This window comes from Lucilia sericata, unplaced genomic scaffold (genome assembly GCF_015586225.1).
Source record: "Lucilia sericata isolate MDLA Ls3-8-SP2 unplaced genomic scaffold, ASM1558622v1 Contig002010F_arrow, whole genome shotgun sequence".
Taxonomy (NCBI): domain Eukaryota; kingdom Metazoa; phylum Arthropoda; class Insecta; order Diptera; family Calliphoridae; genus Lucilia; species Lucilia sericata.
The window spans coordinates 21,700-42,636 of record NW_023995876.1 but is presented as its reverse complement, the minus strand read 5'-3'; the positions used below and the strand labels follow the sequence as shown (position 1 = coordinate 42,636).

General features: G+C 29.0%; 1 protein-coding gene across 1 annotated transcript in view; it reads left to right on the top strand.

The window, feature by feature from the left end:
- Positions 1 to 1,700: 1,700 nt before the first annotated feature.
- LOC119613199 (PH and SEC7 domain-containing protein-like) overlaps positions 1,701 to 20,937 on the top strand; it is a gene marked incomplete at its 3' end in the record, with an annotated part of 40,933 nt that continues 21,696 nt past the window's right edge. Inside the window, exons 1-2 of the mRNA XM_037969145.1 lie at positions 1,701 to 1,824; positions 3,003 to 3,317. Coding sequence (XP_037825073.1) covers positions 3,177 to 3,317 — 141 coding nt within the window. The remainder of the gene's footprint in view (positions 1,825 to 3,002; positions 3,318 to 20,937) is intronic.

Genomic DNA, 20,937 nt, shown 5'->3' with positions numbered 1-20,937 from the left:
AAGGGGGGGGGAGAGGGAGGGAGGAAACAGGGGAAAAGAAAACACAGGGGGGACGGACGACGGACGAGGACGGACGACGACGGACGGACGGACGAAGACGACGGACACGAAACGGACGACGGACGGACGACGACGGACGGAGGAAGGAGTACGATACGGACGGACGACGACGGACGACGACGGACGGACGCGAAGACGAACGGAGACGGACGGACTGACGGACGTACGACGGACGGACGGACGGACGGACGGACGGACGGACGGACGGACGGACGGACGGACGACGGACGGACGGACGGACGGACGGACACGGACGGGACGGACGGACGGACGGACGGACGGACGGACGACGGACACGGACGGACGGACGGACGGACGGACGGACGACGGACGGACGGACGGACGGACGGACGGACGGACGGACGGACGGACGGACGGACGGACGGACGGACGACGGACGGACGGACGGACGGACGACGGACGGACGGACGGACGGACGACGGACGGACGGACGGACGGACGGACGGAGACGGACGGACGGACGGACGGACGGAGGACGGACGGACGGACGAGGACGGACGACGGACGGACGGACGGACGGACGGACGGACGGACGGACGGACGGACGGACGGACGGACGGACGGACGGACGGACGACGGACGGACGGACGGACGGACGGACGGACGGACGGACGGACGACGGACGGACGGACGGACGGACGGACGGACGGACGGACGGACGGACGGACGGACGGACGGACGGACGGACGACGGACGGACGGACGGACGGACGGACGGACGGACGGACGGACGGACGGACGACGGAGGACGGACGACGGACGGACGGACGGACGGACGGACGGACGGACTGACGGACGGACGGACGGCGGACGGACGGACGGACGGACGGACGGACGGACGTACGGACGGACGGGACGGACGGACGGACGGACGGACGGACGGACGGACGGACGGACGGACGGACGGACGGACGACGGACGGACGGACGGACGGACGGACGGACTGGACGGACGGACGGACGGACGGACGGACGGACGGACGGACGGACGGACGGACGGACGGACGGACGTACGGACGGACGGACGGACTGGACGGACGGACGGACGACGGACGGACGGACGGACGGACGTGACGGACGACTGACGGACGACGGACGGACGGACGACGGACGTACTACTGACGGACTGACGGACGGACGGACGGACGGGACGGACGCTTACTTACTTACTTACTTACTTACTTACTTACTTACTTACTTACTTACTTACTTACTTACTTACTTACTTACTTACTTACTTACTTACTTACTTACTTACTTACTTACTTACTTACTGTGTTTTGAAGATAAAAATGTGGCAACTTTGTGCTCTGTTGTTTTCCAACGATTATTGGTTATTCGTTTATTAATGTCTTTGACATTCAGAAACCCTAAAATTTTAAAGTGGTCGTTACTGTATACTTTGCCTAATAATTTTAATATTATCCCAGTAAAAACTATTTCGTTTTTTCTATTAAGCAACTCTATTTGATGTAAACTTCAAGGAGTATTGTAATCAGAACAAAAATAATAAGTTATTTCATCGCTAAAGTATCATTTAAAAAGCACAGCCGGCTTACTGTCTATGCTAAGCCGCCGCCAAACTTTTTGTGTCAGTCGTAGACGTTGTTCATGTTTGTCGCGCAGGTCTCTGATGATGGCGTTTCGAAAAAAGTGTTTATTTAATAAAGTGCGGTCGGTCGTCGGTTGATTTTTAAAGCAAATCTAGAGAAAAAATATGAAAAATAGTTAAAAAAATAAAACTGGTAAAAAATACAACAAATTTAAAATAAATTAATAATAAATAAATAGTATATAAAGGATTTATAAGTCTTGGAAAAAATATGTAACTGAGAAGAAAAAAAGTTGCATCAACATTAGTAGAAAAAAAAGAACGGGTGGCGACGTCGTCGGTAAATTAAAGAAAAAACTGGAATTTTTTCCTTTTAATTAAAAAAAAAAGAAATTAAATTTGTGTTTTAAGTTTAACAGAAGGGAAAATTTATTAGTTTTAATTGTTGTTGTTAATAAATAAATTACTAAAATTTCATTGAATAAGAAAAGAAAAAAAAACAAGTGCATTTGCGAAAAAAGTGGTGACGCTGGAAGAAAAGAAAAAGCAGAAAAAACACACACACACCTTTTGTAAGCAGAGCTGTTTAGTTTTTTTCTTTCTTGATTTTTGTACAACAAAGGCAAAGCAGAGAGAGAGAGAGAGTGTGAAAAAGAGAGTTTATGCAGAAGATTTGTTGTATTTTCTTTTCAACGTAAAAAGAAAAAACAACAACAACAACAGGAGACTCCTGTTTTTGGTTTTTTTTTCTATAAAAGGAAAATTATAAAAACAATAGGATTTTATTGTTGTTTTAATAAGGAATAATAGAGTCTTTTGTGTTTTCTTTTAGTTAGTGATTGTTATTAGTTTTGTTTTTAAATTTGTGTATTATGTTGCGTATGTTTGTGTAAGTAATAGCGAGATATTGTTGTTGTAAACGTAGTCGGCGTTAATTTACGGAAGAAAAAATACTTGAATTTATTTGAAAACTAAACACAAACAACAACAACAGTAAAGACTACGTCAACGCCGTTGACGTTTTGAACGAAGCGGCGTTATATACAATGAATACGACGACGACGATGATTTAACAACAACAAAAACAACAACGAAGTCTTAACGTTTTTTTGTTTTTTATATGTAAGACCAAGCCCAAAAACCAAAAAATCCAGTCAAGCATTTCAGATGCAGCTAAGCATAAATTAAAAAAGAAATAATATAAAAATATTAAAGAAATAACGAAATAAAGTTTAAATAAAATAGAAAAAAGAAAATTAAAAGAAAATTGCAAAAAAAAAAAACGTGTAAAAAGCTTCCAACAAAAAATTAACGTATAAAAATAAAATTTTAACAATTATTTCCTTTAATTTAAATTTTTCCTTATAAAAGGAGTTAAAAAAAGTTAAAAAAAACAAAACTTAAATATGTAATTAATACGAAAAAAAACCTTTAGAAGTTCAGTGAAAAAAACAAATAATTGATTATAACAACAACAAAAATTTTTACTAGCATTAGTAGCAATAACAAAAACAGCAACAAAACAACATTACATTCGCTTCAAAAATGTCAACCGAAGAGTTGAAAGTGGTTTTACGTCGCAGTAGCGAATATTCCGGTTTTGGTTTTTCTCTGTTGGGCACTACGGGTCCCCCACATGTTATCTATGATATTGTGGAAAATTCACCGGCTGCTGATTGTGGTGTGGTAAGTTATTATTCACTTTTATATTCACTTTTTGTTTTAATAATAATTAAATACATAATTAGCTTATTAGTAATTAGCAGCTAATTACTTAATAAATATCAGAGATCAAGTCATGCCTTTTTTATAAGTTAAAAATAAATTAATAAATTTATCTAGGTATTTAAGCTAATTGCTTTTTAGTAGAGATAATAATTTATTGTTTTTTGCTTTCACTTTGTTATTATGGTTGAAACTAAATACATAGTGTTTTTTTCCAAAGCTGTTACTATTTTTAGTTCTAAATCATAACAAATTCATTCATTTTTTTAATTTAATTTCGTATTTTTCAATATGTATTTTATTACCGTAAAATAGAAACTTCAATTTGTTCAGTGAGTTGCCAATATCCTTAAAAAGTGTTTAAATTGAGCGATTTTTTCTTACAAAACATAAAATGTCGCCAACAAATATATTTTACTTTACTTGTCGAATGTCGAATTCTCTGTTGTCGAGTTTAAGTTTTGATTTAAAAGCTTATATATCCGTCAGGGACTGGTCCAGATGTCCATAAAGTAGGACACTACTTTAAAACTACAGTATTTCACTAAAATGTGAAATTTTCACTAGAAGATTGATAATTACAGTGAAATTATTTTCACTAAAAATTATTTTTGCACTAAAAAGTGAAATTTTTGACAGAAAATCACTTTTTTACTACAAAGAAATCTTTTAAATCGCTTAATTTCCACCAAAAAGTTTTACCTAGAAAATCACTTTTACGTTAACAAGTAAAATTTTCAATAGAAAGTGAAATTTTCCCTATAAAGTGAATTTGCATCAAAAAACCCTTTTCCACCGAGAAGTGAAATTTTTCTGTAAACATTTTTTTTTGCAAATTTCAACACTTTGCTTTAAAAAGTTAAATTTTCACTGGAATTTAAAGACTAAAAGGTGAAATAATACAAGAAAATCACATTTTCACTACAAAATTCATTTTCCATCAAAATGGACAAATTTTACTTGGAAATACATATCTTTTGAACTACAAACTGAAATTTTAACATAAAGTCCACGAAAAAGTGAAATTTTGAACAATTTTTTGTGAAATAATCACCCCTATGGCCAATAGAAGGGAAAATTGCTATCGTAAACTTGTTTTGAACAATTCATTCACAATAGTTGATTTTGTATGCAACAGCTGTTCAATGTTTACAAAATTCCATCAACAAATTTCACAACAGGGGAATTTTTTTCACGACAAAAAAGTTAGTGAACGAAAAAAGTGAAAAGGCAACATATTTCACGTGAAATGTTGATTGGCGATAGGGGTGAATGTATGTTTTTTCACTCAAAACTTAAATTTTATATAGACAAATGATTTTTTCACCAAAATGTGAAATTTTTACCATTTGGATTTTTAGTAAAAAGTGAAAATTTCATCAGTTAATCTCTATTTCACTTAGAAGTTAAATTTTCATTAAAAATATCCGTTTGGAGTTTCTTACCAAATGTAAAATTTTTAACAGATGCAATTTAGGAAAATTTTCTCTGATAATCTTTATTTCACGTAAAGGTAAAATTAACGTTAAACATAAAAGTGAAATTTTTATCCAAAAAGTGATATTTTCATATAAAAATAAAATTTTCCCCAAAAAGTGAAATATTCACCAAAAAGTGAAATTTTCACCAAAATGTGAAATTTTCACCAAAAAGTAAAATTTTTATCAAAAAGTGAAATTTTCACTAAAAATCAATTCTCATCAAAAGCATTTTTAGAAAAGGACTATTTTACCTATGTCTGAAATTTACATAAGAAACTCACTTTTTTAACAAAAAAGATAAAAAAGGCAAAATTTCACTTTATTCAAAAAGTTGAATTTATAACAGAAAATCTATTACCAAAAATCCAAATATATAGTTCTATATAAACTTCATTATAATCAAGACTATATATAAAATTATAATATAGACGACAATTATCTCGACTAAGAGTTTTAGTAATTTTCAAAATTAAGACATATTTTAAAAGATTTTTTATAAATAAACAAATTAGCATGTATTTGTTCTACTTTTTCTTTAACAAATTAAATGCTCAATTTAATGCATAAATAACTTTTTATGTGTGTAACGAGTAGAAAAAATCTTAATACTCAAAAGGTTTTTTTACGATGACATGTTCAGACAATTATTGACAGAAGAGGCAGAAACAAAATGTACTTAAAAGTGGGTCAAATAAGTAGGTAAATGGTTATTAATTTTTAAAACATAATAACGCAAAAAATTATAACTTGATTGAATAATGTCTCAATTTTCAACTAGAACTAAAAAGCATCTTTATAGTTTAGTTAACTTTTTCATGATAATTTTAGCATTAAATAAAAAACATAATTACATATTAGTTTTAATAATCTTGATAATAAAAAGTTTAAAATGATTTATAATAAAAATAAGTAGCATGACACAAATGATGATGACAAAACTGTACAAACAGGATAATAATTTTTATCACCTTGGGCGTTAAATGCCAGCAGCAACAACTGCAAAACAACAACAACAACAACTATAATGACAATCAAAACAAAAAACTTCAACATGTGTCACAAACACTTAACAAATGTCAATGACAGTTAAAATGACATCAGCTGATAAAAGAAACAACAACAAGAAGAAGAACAAAAGGAAAATAATAAAATTTCTTAAGCTCCTTTACTAAAAATACTAGTCATTTTGATAAAGGGGTGAAAGAGAGGCAAAAGTGAAAGATATATAAATAACAAAAAGTCTGGAATTTTTTTTTTGCAAGTACAATTAATATATAAAAATTATAAATATAAAAATAATTTCCAACGTCATTTAATTTAATAATAATAAAAAAACAACCTGAAACCAGAATTTTATGGTTTGTTAAAAAAGACAAAACAAACAAAAACAAAAAGAAGATAAAAACAACTTAAACAAAAACAAATTTACTTGCATGTTTTAGTTGTTGTTATTTTTAAGTAAAAAAAAAATACACGACGTTTTTTTTTATAGAAATATATTTTGTCTGCTCAGCCACTATAGTGGTAATGATGTTATTACAAAAACAACAAGGAAACTCATTACGCATGTGCAGCATAATGTTGCAACGTGCATGTAACTACGGGCCACCAATCTTTTTTCAACAGCCAGACTATGTTTTTAGTCACGCTTATTATTTTTTTTCCTATTTTTATCATTGAAACTTGAAAAACTTGACAGTTTTTTTGTTGTTATTTAAGCTGTTTGTTTGCTTGTAAATAGACAATTAAAAAAAACGTATTAATAAAAGAAAAACTAATAATAAACGTCGACGGTAGCAAAAGGTAATATGATGATAATATTTTCTTATAATTTTATGTAAATTATTATTTTGTTTTTTTTTTTTTATTGTTTCTATTGTATTGGACAACAAAAAAATAAAAGTACATATTAGGGAGGTTTCAATTCTAAGAAACAAATATAATTTTACTAGCAAATATGCGATATTAGGGAGTTTCAATTCTAAAAAACAAATATAATTTTGATAGCAAATATGCGATTTGATTAGATTAGACTATAGATTATACTATAGACTAGACTATAGACTAGACTATAGACTAGACTATAGACTAGACTATAGACTAGACTATAGACTAGACTATAGACTAGACTATAGACTAGACTATAGACTAGACTATAGACTAGACTATAGACTAGACTATAGACTAGACTATAGACTAGACTATAGACTAGACTATAGACTAGACTATAGACTAGACTATAGACTAGACTATAGACTAGACTATAGACTAGACTATAGATTATACTATAGACTAGACTATAGACTAGACTATAGACTAGACTATAGACTAGACTATAGACTAGACTATAGACTAGACTATAGACTAGACTATATACTAGACTATAGACTAGACTATAGACTATACTATAGACTAGACTATAGACTATACTATAGACTAGACTATAGACTAGACTATAGACTCTACTATAGACTAGACTATAGACTCTACTATAGACTAGACTATAGACTAGACTATAGACTAGACTATAGACTAGGACTATAGACTAAGCTATAGACTAGACTATAGACTAGACTAGACTAGACTATAGACTAGACTATAGACTAGACTATAGACTAGACATACAGACTAGACTATAGACTAGACTATAGACTAACTATAGACTAGACTATAGACTAGACTATAGACTAGACTATAGACTAGACTATAGACTAGACTATAGACTAGACTATAGACTAGACTATAGACTAGACTATAGACTAGACTATAGACTAGACTATAGACTAGACTATAGACTAGACTATAGACTAGACTATAGACTAGACTATAGACTAGACTATAGACTAGACTATAGACTAGACTATAGACTAGACTATAGACTAGACTATAGACTAGACTATAGACTAGACTATAGACTAGACTATAGACTAGACTATAGACTAGACTATAGACTCTATAGACTAGACTATAGACTAGACTATAGACTAGACTATAGACTAGACTATAGACTAGACTATAGACTAGACTATAGACTAGACTAGACTAGACTATAGACTAGACTATAGACTAGACTATAGACTAGATAGACTAGACTAGACTACTATAGACTAGACTATAGACTAGACTATAAACTAGACTATAGACTAGACTATAGACTAGACTATAGACTAGACTATAGACTAGACTATAGACTAGACTATAGACTAGACTATAGACTAGACTATAGACTAGACTATAGACTAGACTATAGACTAGACTATAGACTAGACTATAGACTAGACTATAGACTAGACTATAGACTAGACTATAGACTAGACTATAGACTACACTATAGACTACACTATAGACTACACTATAGACTACACTATAGACTACACTATAGACTATACACTATAGACTACATATAGACTAGACTATAGACTAGACTATAGACTAGACTATAGACTAGACTATAGACTAGACTATAGACTAGACTATAGACTAGACTATAGACTAGACTATAGACTAGACTATAGACTAGACTATAGACTAGACTATAGACTAGACTATAGACTAGACTATAGACTAGACTATAGACTAGACTATAGACTAGACTATAGACTAGACTATAGACTAGACTATAGACTAGACTATAGACTAGACTATAGACTAGACTATAGACTAGACTATAGACTAGACTATAGACTAGACTATAGACTAGACTATAGACTAGACTATAGACTAGACTATAGACTAGACTATAGACTAGACTATAGACTAGACTATAGACTAGACTATAGACTAGACTATAGACTAGACTATAGACTAGACTATAGACTAGACTATAGACTAGACTATAGACTAGACTATAGACTAGACTATAGACTGGACTATAGACTAGACTATAGACTAGACTATAGACTAGACTATAGACTAGACTATAGACTAGACTATAGACTAGACTAGACTAGACTATAGACTAGACTATAGACTAGACTATAGACTATGAAATATTTACTAAAAGTTTATAAGTTAGAAATTTAACAGGCCCGATAGTGGCCTAGGTGAACTTCTTTCTAACCTTATTAGGCTTCCTCGGTATTTTTCAAGATCAAAAAGTATTAAAGTGCAGGTCTGATGGGAACAATCATCTAAAAAGATTTTTTACAATAAAGTTGTAAATTTTTCATTCGTCCTACAATTTGATCTGTGATCATGACGATGGTCTATAATCTAGTCTGAAATATAGTTTATATTTTGGTCTAATTTAATATGAAATCAAAAAACTCTTTAACTCTTAAACTCAAAACAAAAATCAATAAAAACAAGGCATTAAGAAATTTAAAAAAAAAATATGCACACGTATTTAACGACTTAAGTTTTTTATGTTGTTTTAAGACTATAAAGTTTAAAATAATATTTTAACAATTTTTTAAGCTTAATGAAAACAACATCAAAATACGGAAGTTTTAACAAATTATATACATAACTTTGTTCTTATTAAAGCAGAATATTATATATAGAAAAAAACCTTAAAATTCTTTCAACAATTACAAGAAATATGCCGTTACAAAAGGAAATGCATTTTGAACAAAACTTAAACGTGTGCGGCATGAAATATACAAATTATATAAAGAAAATACGAAAAAATCACTTTATACAATTTACTAAACAAATAAAGAATATAATTTGCATAATTTCATTCTTGATTTGTAAAGAAATTAAAAGAAAAATTAAAAAAGTAAAGAAATGACACAATAATGTGTATTTAAAAAACCCAGTCTGAGTTTAATTATGTATATTTTATTAATTTAATAGGGATATTCACAGGGCAGCCATTAGTAATTAGTTGTAAATTCCTTAATATGGTAAAGCTTAAAAAAGCGGCCAATCTGGCAAGGTTTTTTCTTGTTGACCACTGTAAACATATGCGGAGACACTGAGAGAATTTTCTGCTGTCAAAATACTAAATGTTGAAAATGTATTAAAAAAGGAAAGTAAGAAAACAAATAAAATGACAAACATTGACGTTTTTTGGTTTAAGTCAACTTAATTAAAAGGTGTCACTTTTTTCATGATTATTGTTTAAAACAAAACTTTCTGCTTTCTTTTTTTTTTATTTTTGTTATTAAATTTTCATTTTGTTACTATTGTTTTATTACTATTAGGGTGTTATTTGGAAGATTTTCTTTAACACTAAAGGGTCTTTTAAAAAAAGTAAAAGCGGAACTTTAATAAATTTTTTATTTAAATAATAAAAACCATAATTTTAACTTTTAACTAAAATAGCCCTGAAAATTTTATAAAATAAACAAATAATTCTAAAAATTTACACACGTCATTTCTATACCAAAATTTATTTTTAATGAAAACATGACAACATCAGCAAATTATTTACATACATATATGAATTTTTTTTTTTTGCCAAAATAAATATAAACTGAGGGAATAATTCTCCCCTTTAAATATTTTGAATAATTTTTATCATGCGAAAGCTCCCTCTAACATTTATTTTATTTCATTTATTGTTTGGCATTTGTGTTAATTGAACATATCTTTTGTTTGCCTTTAATAGAATTTTTATTTTGTGTTTAAAACAAAAACCACCAAGCAACCAAATACAAAGTAATTTAAAAACAAAAATAACAAAATTTAAAGAAATAAAAAAAAAAATTAAGAAATTACGATTGTTTAGTTTAACAACAGTTCTTTAGTTGAAACAAAAAAACGGGACCTTTTACAGTTTATGAAAAAGTCGACTTTACGTCTGCTGTTAAACTTTGAAAAGTCGTGTTACGACTATATACAATTTTGAAATTGTCGACTTTTCGAAGTTACTGACTTTTATTTTCAAAATAAATAAATATATAGTCTAGTCTATAGTCTAGTCTATAGTCTAGTCTATAGTCTAGTCTATAGTCTAGTCTATAGTCTAGCCTATAGTCTAGTCTATAGTCTAGCCTATAGTCTAGTCTATAGTCTAGTCTATAGTCTAGTCTATAGTCTAGTCTATAGTCTAGTCTATAGTCTAGTCTATAGTCTAGTCTATAGTCTAGTCTATAGTCTAGTCTATAGTCGAGTCTATGGTCTAGTCTATAGTCTAGTCTATAGTCTAGTCTATAGTCTAGTCTATAGTCTAGTCTATAGTCTAGTCTATAGTCTAGTCTATAGTCTAGTCTATAGTCTAGTCTATAGTCTAGTCTATAGTCTAGTCTATAGTCTAGTCTATAGTCTAGTCTATAGTCTAGTCTATAGTCTAGTCTATAGTCTAGTCTATAGTCTAGTCTATAGTCTAGTCTATAGTCTAGTCTATAGTCTAGTCTATAGTCTAGTCTATATTCTAGTCTATGGTCTAGTCTATGGTCTAGTCTATAGTCTAGTCTATGGTCTAGTCTATAGTCTAGTCTATAGTCTAGTCTATAGTCTAGTCTATAGTCTAGTCTATAGTCTAGTCTATAGTCTAGTCTATAGTCTAGTCTATAGTCTAGTCTATAGTCTAGTCTATAGTCTAGTCTATAGTCTAGTCTATAGTCTAGTCTATAGTCTAGTCTATAGTCTAGTCTATAGTCTAGTCTATAGTCTAGTCTATAGTCTAGTCTATAGTCTAGTCTATAGTCTAGTCTATAGTCTAGTCTATAGTCTAGTCTATAGTCTAGTCTATAGTCTAGTCTATAGTCTAGTCTATAGTCTAGTCTATAGTCTAGTCTATAGTCTAGTCTATAGTCTAGTCTATAGTCTAGTCTATAGTCTAGTCTATAGTCTAGTCTATAGTCTAGTCTATAGTCTAGTCTATAGTCTAGTCTATAGTCTAGTCTATAGTCTAGTCTATAGTCTAGTCTATAGTCTAGTCTATAGTCTAGTCTATAGTCTAGTCTATAGTCTAGTCTATAGTCTAGTCTATAGTCTAGTCTATAGTCTAGTCTATAGTCTAGTCTATAGTCTAGTCTATAGTCTAGTCTATAGTCTAGTCTATAGTCTAGTCTATAGTCTAGTCTATAGTCTAGTCTATAGTCTAGTCTATAGTCTAGTCTATAGTCTAGCCTATAGTCTAGTCTATAGTCTAGTCTATAGTCTAGTCTATAGTCTAGTCTATAGTCTAGTCTATAGTCTAGTCTATAGTCTAGTCTATAGTCTAGTCTATAGTCTAGTCTATAGTCTAGTCTATAGTCGAGTCTATGGTCTAGTCTATAGTCTAGTCTATAGTCTAGTCTATAGTCTAGTCTATAGTCTAGTCTATAGTCTAGTCTATAGTCTAGTCTATGGTCTAGTCTATAGTCTAGTCTATAGTCTAGTCTATAGTCTTGTCTATAGTCTAGTCTATAGTCTAGTCTATAGTCTAGTCTATAGTCTAGTCTATAGTCTAGTCTATAGTCTAGTCTATAGTCTAGTCTATAGTCTAGTCTATAGTCTAGTCTATAGTCTAGTCTATAGTCTACTATAGTCTAGTCTATAGTCTAGTCTATAGTCTAGTCTATAGTCTAGTCTATAGTCTAGTCTATAGTCTAGTCTATAGTCTAGTCTATAGTCTAGTCTATAGTCTAGTCTATAGTCTAGTCTATAGTCTAGTCTATAGTCTAGTCTATAGTCTAGTCTATAGTCTAGTCTATAGTCTAGTCTATAGTCTAGTCTATAGTCTAGTCTATAGTCTAGCCTATAGTCTAGTCTATAGTCTAGTCTGTAGTCTAGTCTATAGTCTAGTCTATAGTCTAGTCTATAGTCTAGCCTATAGTCTAGTCTATAGTCTAGTCTATAGTCTAGTCTATAGTCTAGTCTATGGTCTAGTCTATAGTCTAGTCTATAGTCTAGTCCATAGTCTAGTCTATAGTCTAGTCTATAGTCTAGTCTATGGTCTAGTCTATAGTCTAGTCTATAGTCTAGTCTATAGTCTAGTCTATAGTCTAGTCTATAGTCTAGTCTATAGTCTAGTCTATAGTCTAGTCTATAGTCTAGTCTAAAGTCTAGTCTATAGTCTAGTCTATAGCCTAGTCTATAGTCTAGTCTATAGTGTAGTCTATAGTGTAGTCTATAGTCTAGTCTATAGTCTAGTCCATAGTCTAGTCTATAGCCATTAATTAATAATCTCTTAATTTGTAATTTTCTTAATAGAATTACTTTATTTTATTAAAAACTAAAATTTTTAATGACAATTTACAGTTTTCCAGCATTTTGTTTAATTAATTTATATTTTTAAATGATTTTAAGTAATTTAATACTTTTCCCCAAACTTCGTACTAATTTACGTGCAATTTAAAGCATATGTGCTAAATACAAGAGGAAGAATTAATAAGCAAAACAAAAAAGTATAAAACAACAATAACTTTAGCATGGACAAATGACCAGCCCCATAAACTTAAACCACATTGACACATACATACATAAGTACGTAATTAACCAGCATAATTGTATGTAACTACATTTGTCACCTCCTGTAGAAGTAAACATCTTTTTTTAATGAGAGTAAGGTATTTTTTTTTACTTTCTATTACCACCTCCTTATTGTCAACACCCTCTCTGAAATAATCACAAACACACAAGGCACCACACACATGTTTATATATAAGACAGACATTCCCTTTTTGTCGTGTTATTGTTTTTCTTTTTTTTGCTGGAAAGAAGTCATGAGTCAAAAGTGCAAAAAAATTTTCTTCAATTCACTTTAATTGAATTATAAAAAGTTGTGTACACAAAAAAATAGAAGACTTATAAAAAAAGAAAACATTACAAATTTACTATTACTGTTAAAGAAAAAAAGAAACGTTTTTTGTTTTATTTTGTACATATTGCGAGAAAAATATATAGGGGCAATGAAAAAGTCATTGACTTTGTAAAGAGATTATGTTGACTATACAAATAAAGGAAATTTACAAGAATTTATTAAATAATTAATAATATGTATTAACTATTTTTATTTTACAAAAGAAAATTAATAATTGTTTTTTGTTAAGTATATTGCAAGAATAGATTACCAATTTGTTAAACGTTAATGAAAGTGATATTTTTTGTTTTCCTAAGAAGGATGCCAGATGGATGAATTTTTTTTAAGATATCAAGGATTTCATTAAATCGAAATGGAAAGTTGAAATGTCAGATTTAAACATTTTCAATAGAAAAAAACTATAAAAATACATGTTTTTCCTTACAAAAAATCAATTGTACACAATTTTTTCTATAGAAAAATTTCTGTATAACAGTTTCAATTTAAACTTAATGTTTTTAATTATGCCCATGACATAATTCTGCTTTTATTATTACTATTACAACTTAATGTTAAAAATTCACAAATTCCTTTCAAAGTTTCAAACACTAAAAAACTTTTGATTCCGCTACTTGTGTACAGGCTATTATTTTAGGCCCAAAAAAATATTTTGTAGTAAAAGAAGTATAAAAGTTATTGTTCAGTGCTGCAAAAAAAAAAAAATATATAAAATACAATAATAAATACTCTTCAAAAAATACAACAAAATGTTGCTTTAAAAGTCCCAGCAAACAGGTCAGCAGCAATCGCAATTTTTCTTCTTTTTAAAAAAAAATGTTTATTAAAAAAATAGCACATAAACCATCCTTTATGGTTGTGCAAGCACAAAATATAAATTGTTTATATTCTTTAAGGTTTTTTTTTTATCGTTAACAACATTCTTTCCTTCCTACAAATGCAGGTGGTTGAACCTGAGGGTATGAACGAGTGAGAGTACTACGACAAAGTAAAAGAAAAAGCTCATCCTATGAAAAGTATAAAAAAACTAGGAAACACCTTAAAATTCGACATTTTTTTCTTTTATGAACATTGATTTTTTTTTAGTTTTATTTCATCTATAAAGTTTTTGTTAAGTTAAACAAAAGCAAAATAAAACATTGCGTTTTTTTTGTTTAAATTGAGGTTATTATATGATTTTCTTTGTTTTCTAAGGGTCAGTCTTTAGCTACTATTCGTGGGTATTAGACAATGGTTTGGTAAGATGTTTGGAACTAATACTGGCATTGCTTAAAAGTGCATAAACTTTCTATAGAAAAAACTGTTATACAGAAGTCCTCTATAGATAAAAACTGTCTTAAAAAATCCATTCTGGCAACTCTACACATAAAAATTGTCAAAACGACATTTAAATGTTGCCATATGTATAACAAACCCATCAATTTGATACACTGAGCAAAATAAATACAAAAGTATAAATAAATAAGAGAAAGAGGTTGCCATATTCCAAAATCAATGTTACGGTAATTCTGGAAAAAGTCAATAAAAAGAGATATTTCTTGAAGTAAAATTATAATTTACTTTGGCCAACTAAAATGCAGGAAATATTCGTAATATGTATTTTTAGTTTTAGGGTAAATAAACAATTCGGTTTCAACTACTTAATATCATTACACACGTACTAGTACTTAAATATAGTAGAATGAAATGAAATAGAATACATGTAGTTTTATGAACTTACAAAATGTACTTGTACAAGTACAAATGACGTTTTCATAAACAAGGTAATATCTTTTTTTTAATATATTTATAGCTGCTGTTTTATGTGTGTTATTGTGTGTATTATTATTCTTGTTTCTAGTGTTGTGTGTATTTCAAAATTGTATTTTTAAAGTAGGTGTGCAGCAATTTACACAAGTATTTCTAAAGAAGGAAGTTGAATCAAATTACTAAATGAAACAAGAAAAACTAAAAAAAAAAACAGTAAAACTAACAAATTTAAATTGAATCGATAATACACACTGTATTACGATTTGCACGAAAAGGTACATGAGGTTTTGAATTACGACTATTAACAAACGACAATGATCGTATGTTTTTTAACTGTGTGTGTACTTTAATGTGAAAACTGTTATAAATTGTAAATATAGCATTTAAACTAGATGAATTATAATAGATAACAGAATTTACTAGAGAATATTAGATTTTGATAGAAAAATTTCAAGGTTTAATTAAAAAATTTGCAAACTTCAAAGATATCTTTAAGCAAATTTGCATTTTTATTGTAGATTGCTCTCCAAATGCTATCTGGCAACTATGCAATGTTGCCATATTACAAAATAAAGTTAAATTGATTGATCTATAGAAAAAACTGATATACACAAATTTTTCTTCCGAAAAAATAAATATACACAAATTTTTTAACAGAAAAAACTGTTATACCCAAAAATATCTATAGAGAAAACTTTTATACGTTAATTTTTCTATAGAAAAACTTTTATACACACATTTTTTCTTTGGAAAAAACTGTTATACACACTGTTTTCTATAAAAAAATTTTAAATAAAATTTGTTTATATAAAAACTTTGTTTATATAAAAACTGTTTGTTTTCTACGGAATAAACTGATATAATGGACGATTTCTGTAGAAAAAACTGTTATACATAACTTTCTCTCTAGAAAAACAGGTTATTCACAACAGAAAAAACTGTTATACACATATTTTTCTATAAAAGAACTGTAATAAAAAATGTTTCCTTAGACAAAATTTTATACACACATTTTCTATAAAAAAACATGTTATACAAAACATTTTTTTTAGAAAAAAAAACTATTATACACAATTTTTTCTATAGAAAAAACAGTTGTACAGAACTTTTTTTATAGAAAAACTGTACACAACAAAAACTATACTCTACTTGTTCTATAGAAATGGCATTTGTAAACAAATTTTTCTTTAGAAAAAACTGTTATAAACAAATTTTTCTATAGAGAAAACAGAAATTTTTAAATAATAAAAATTGTTATACACAAATTTTTCTACAAAAGAATTGGTATACACACATTTTTCCATAGAAAAAACTGTTATTCACCATTTTTTTTTAATTAAAAATTGTTACACACAAAATATTTCTATAGAAAAACTGTTATACATAATTTTTTCTGTGGATAAAACTTTTACACAAAAAATATTTCTATAGAAAAACTGTTATACATATTTTTTTATAAAAAAAACTGTTATGCACAAATTTGTTTATAGAAAAAACTGTTATATAAAAATTTTTCTATAGAAAAACTGTTATACACACATTTTTATAGAAAAAATATTACCAAAAACTTTAAAAACTATAAAATAACTGTTATACACATATTTTTCTGTAGATAAAACTTTTATACAGAAATTTTTTATAGAAAAACTTTTACACACAAAATTTTCTATAGAAAAATCTTTAGAATAACTGTTATACAATATTTTTTCTATAGAAGAAATTGTAATACAGAAAATTTTCTTTAAAAACAGTTATGCACAAATTCTTATACAGAAATAAATTGATATACACAAATTTTTCTACAGAAAAAAGTGTTATACACACATTTTCTATAGAATAACTGTAATACAAAAATTTTTCTATAGAAAAAATTATTATACACAAACATCTTCTAACTAGCTTTCCATTTCCAAGTTCTAAATTTATTTTTTTTGAAATAAATTTTAATTTTGACATGTTTCTGCTTTAAATATTTAAATTAATAGAACATTATGTATTAATTGACACCTAATTTTAAAATTATGATATTTTTATTAACAGCTTTTTACTATTTTTGGTTATTTTTTTAAATAATCAGCACTTTTTTAACACTCTTTTTTTTTAATCTATTTTTGGTAATCTTTCAATGTTTTTTTGTCGGTTTCATTTTCCATTATCGCTGCTCTATGACTATTTCCAGTCAAGACTTTCGCTAATAAATTTTTATTTATCTTTTAACACACGTTTCTTGCTACAGTACAATTATCAGTTGTTGGTTTGTACATTCTGTTTTTTTGGTGGATAATATTTAAATTTATTATTTTATTATGATTATTTAAACTCTAGCGATCATGTTTATATTACTTTTAATATTGCGTGTAGATGAGTCATTATCATAACGAGAGTTATTGAGGCATAAACATGGATTTATACAAACACACAAACAAACATGTACTGTAAAGAACAGCAACAACAAGTGTGTGTTTATGTTTTATTATGAATATGTATGAAAATGTAAGAGCATGGGTATGGGTGGGGTGAGAGGACAGATAATGTATAATAAACATGTGGGAGAAAACCGTCATACGGCTATAGTCGACAAATTCGTAAACAAATGAATGAATGATTTATTGCGTAGGGTCAGTTATGTCTAAAAGAAGAATAAAAGTACTTTTTTTAGCACACATGTGTTAGGCCGCCATAAGTAGTAGAAGAAAATGTAATTGAAAAAAACCAATGAAATGTATTGAATTGTATAGGAGAACTAAAAAAGAAATAAGTTTTTTATATTTGTTAATATTATTAACTTTTTAGTTTTCTTTGTTGTATTACTTATTGCTGTACATTTCATGATGTGTGTTTGTGTTGTTAGGCTTAAGAATTCCAATTGAAGAAAATAATATTAAAAAAAAGGTTATTTAAGTTTATTGTATTCAGAAGGTTACGCAATTAATCATTAAATCGTTTGTGAATGACAATAATAAGTATGTATTGTTTTTGAAAAATACACCAACATTAAAATAAATAAAAATAAAAGAATTTAAGACATGAGTTTAATACTAAAATTAATTAAAAAACATAGAGGGAGAAAATAATAGCAAATTTTTGTATTTAATAGATAAAACTGTTATACACAAAAAACTATTATACATGTACAAAATTTTTTTCCATAGAATAACTGTTATACACAAATTTTTGTATAAAAATGTGTTATACGCCGAAATTTCTATAGAAAAAACTGTTATACATAAATTTTTTTGTAGAAAAAACTGTTATACACAAAATTTTCTAAAGAAAAACTATTATACACTGTTTTATTAAAAACTGTTATACACGAGTTTTTGTAGAAAAAAGTGTTATAGAAAAGGATTATACAATTTTTGAAAAGAAAAAACTGTTATATGCCATTTTTTTCTTTAGAATATGTTATACCTAGAAGAAACTGTTATAACCGAAATTTTCTAAAGAAAAGCTATTATACACAAATTTTTCCAGAGAAAAAACTTTTATACACGAGTTTTTGTAGAAAAAGTGTTATAGAAAAGGGTTATACAATTTTTCAAAAGAAAAAAACTGTTATATGCCACTTATTTTTCTTTAGAAAAATATGTTATACTTAGATTTTTTCTATAGAATAATGTTGAAATACAAATTTTCTATGTAAAAATGTGTTATACCCCAATTAAAAAAAAAAATCTTTTATAACCAAATTTTTCTGGACAAAAAAACTGTTATACACAAATTTTTTCAATAGAAAAATGCGTTATACTAAAATTTTTCTATTAAAATAATCTGTTATTTACAAATTTTTCTATAGAAAAACTTTTATACCCAAATTTTTCTATAGAAAAAACTGTTATACACAAATATTCTATAGAAAAAACTATTATACCCAAAGATTTCAAGAGAAAAACTGTTATACTTGAATTTTTTATTGAAAAAAACTATTATAAACAAATTTTCTATAGAAAAAAACTGTTATAAACAAATTTTCTACAGAAAAAACTATTATAAACAAATTTTTCTACAGAAAAAACTATTATACACAAGTTGTTCTATAGAAAAAATACTTATACACAAATTTTTCTATAGAAAAAACTGTTATAAACAAATTTTTCTATAGAAAAAACTGTTATACACAAAATTTTCTATCTATAGAAAAATGTGTTATATATGAATTTTTTATAGAAAAAACTGTTATAAACAAATTTGTCTATAGAAAAAACTCTTATAAACAAATTTTTCAATAAAAAATACCTTATACTGATATTTTTCTACAGAAAAAAATTGTTATACACTTATATTTCTACAGAAAAAACTGTTATACACACATTTTTCTATAAAAAAATGTGTTATACTAAAATTTTTCTATAGAAGAAAACTGTTATACACAAATGAGTTGTACACTAATTTTTTATATCGAAAAATGTGTTTTACATTATTTATTGATATGAAAATGTGTTATACACAAATTTTTTCTATAAAAAATTTATAACACAAATTTTTCTTTAGGAAAAATGTATTATACAGAAATTTTTTTATAGAAAAAAGTGTTATAAACAAATTTTTCTATTGAAAAAAATTTTTCTATTGAAAAAAATCTGTTTTACTTACATTTTGCTGTAGAAAAATTTAATTTTACATGTTTTCTAAAGAAAATGTATTAAATTGTTCTATTTGTATTATGTCTGTTGTTTTTTCAAAATCTAAAAATGCCAAAAACTATGGTGGTTAAAGCTTAACCTAGTTAAAAATTTACTTGACACAGCTCAAGGTGTTTGCGGGTTTGTTCATTTTGTGTATGAGCTAAAAATGGACATTTATTTATTTAAATAATAAAAAAATTACTGCTCATTTTTACGTGCTTTATAAGTTCTTTGTTGTTGTTTTTTTAATTAGGAACAAATTTGTCTTTAACAAGGTTTTATGGCTGAATTAAAATAGCATTTAATTAAAAGATTAAAAAACGGGTAATAAAATGTTCCTTAAAGCAAAAAAAAGTACTATTTCCCTTAATACTTATTAGTGGTATAGGTTATAAAAAAATAATTGCCGCCTGACGCCTACTTACTGACCAGGTCATAGATTAAGAGTGCAATACAGCCAACTATTGAAGAATTCTTTTTTTCAATTAATATTAAATTGAAAAATTTCATTTATAATTAACGACATGTCATGAGTTTCATGAGTTATTTCTTGGCATTTAAAACGTCACAGCACAATAGACATCATGTTTTTTTTTTTCTAACAAATACATTGTAAAAGACTACAACTATTGTGTTTTTTTTACAATATGAAAACTTTAATTAATATTAAATTAACATTTGCTAAACTTCCACCTACACCCGAGGTTGAGAAGAGAGAAAAAATATTGTTTCGCTGTCATTACAAACTAAAAGGGTTACCATAGGTTTAAATAAAAAGTTTCAGGAATTGAAGAATATATTTATCGGCAGGCATGAAAAATTTAGTATTTTAGTAATTTTTGCAATCAAAAAGTCTAGTCTATAGTTTTTTTATATAGTCTAGTTTATAGTCTAGTCTATAGTCTAGTCTATAGTCTAGTCTAGTCTAGTCTATAGTCTAGTCTATAGTCTAGTCTATAGTCTAGTCTATAGTCTAGTTCTATGTCTATCTATAGTCTAGTTTATAGTCTAGTCTATAGTCTAGTCTATAGTCT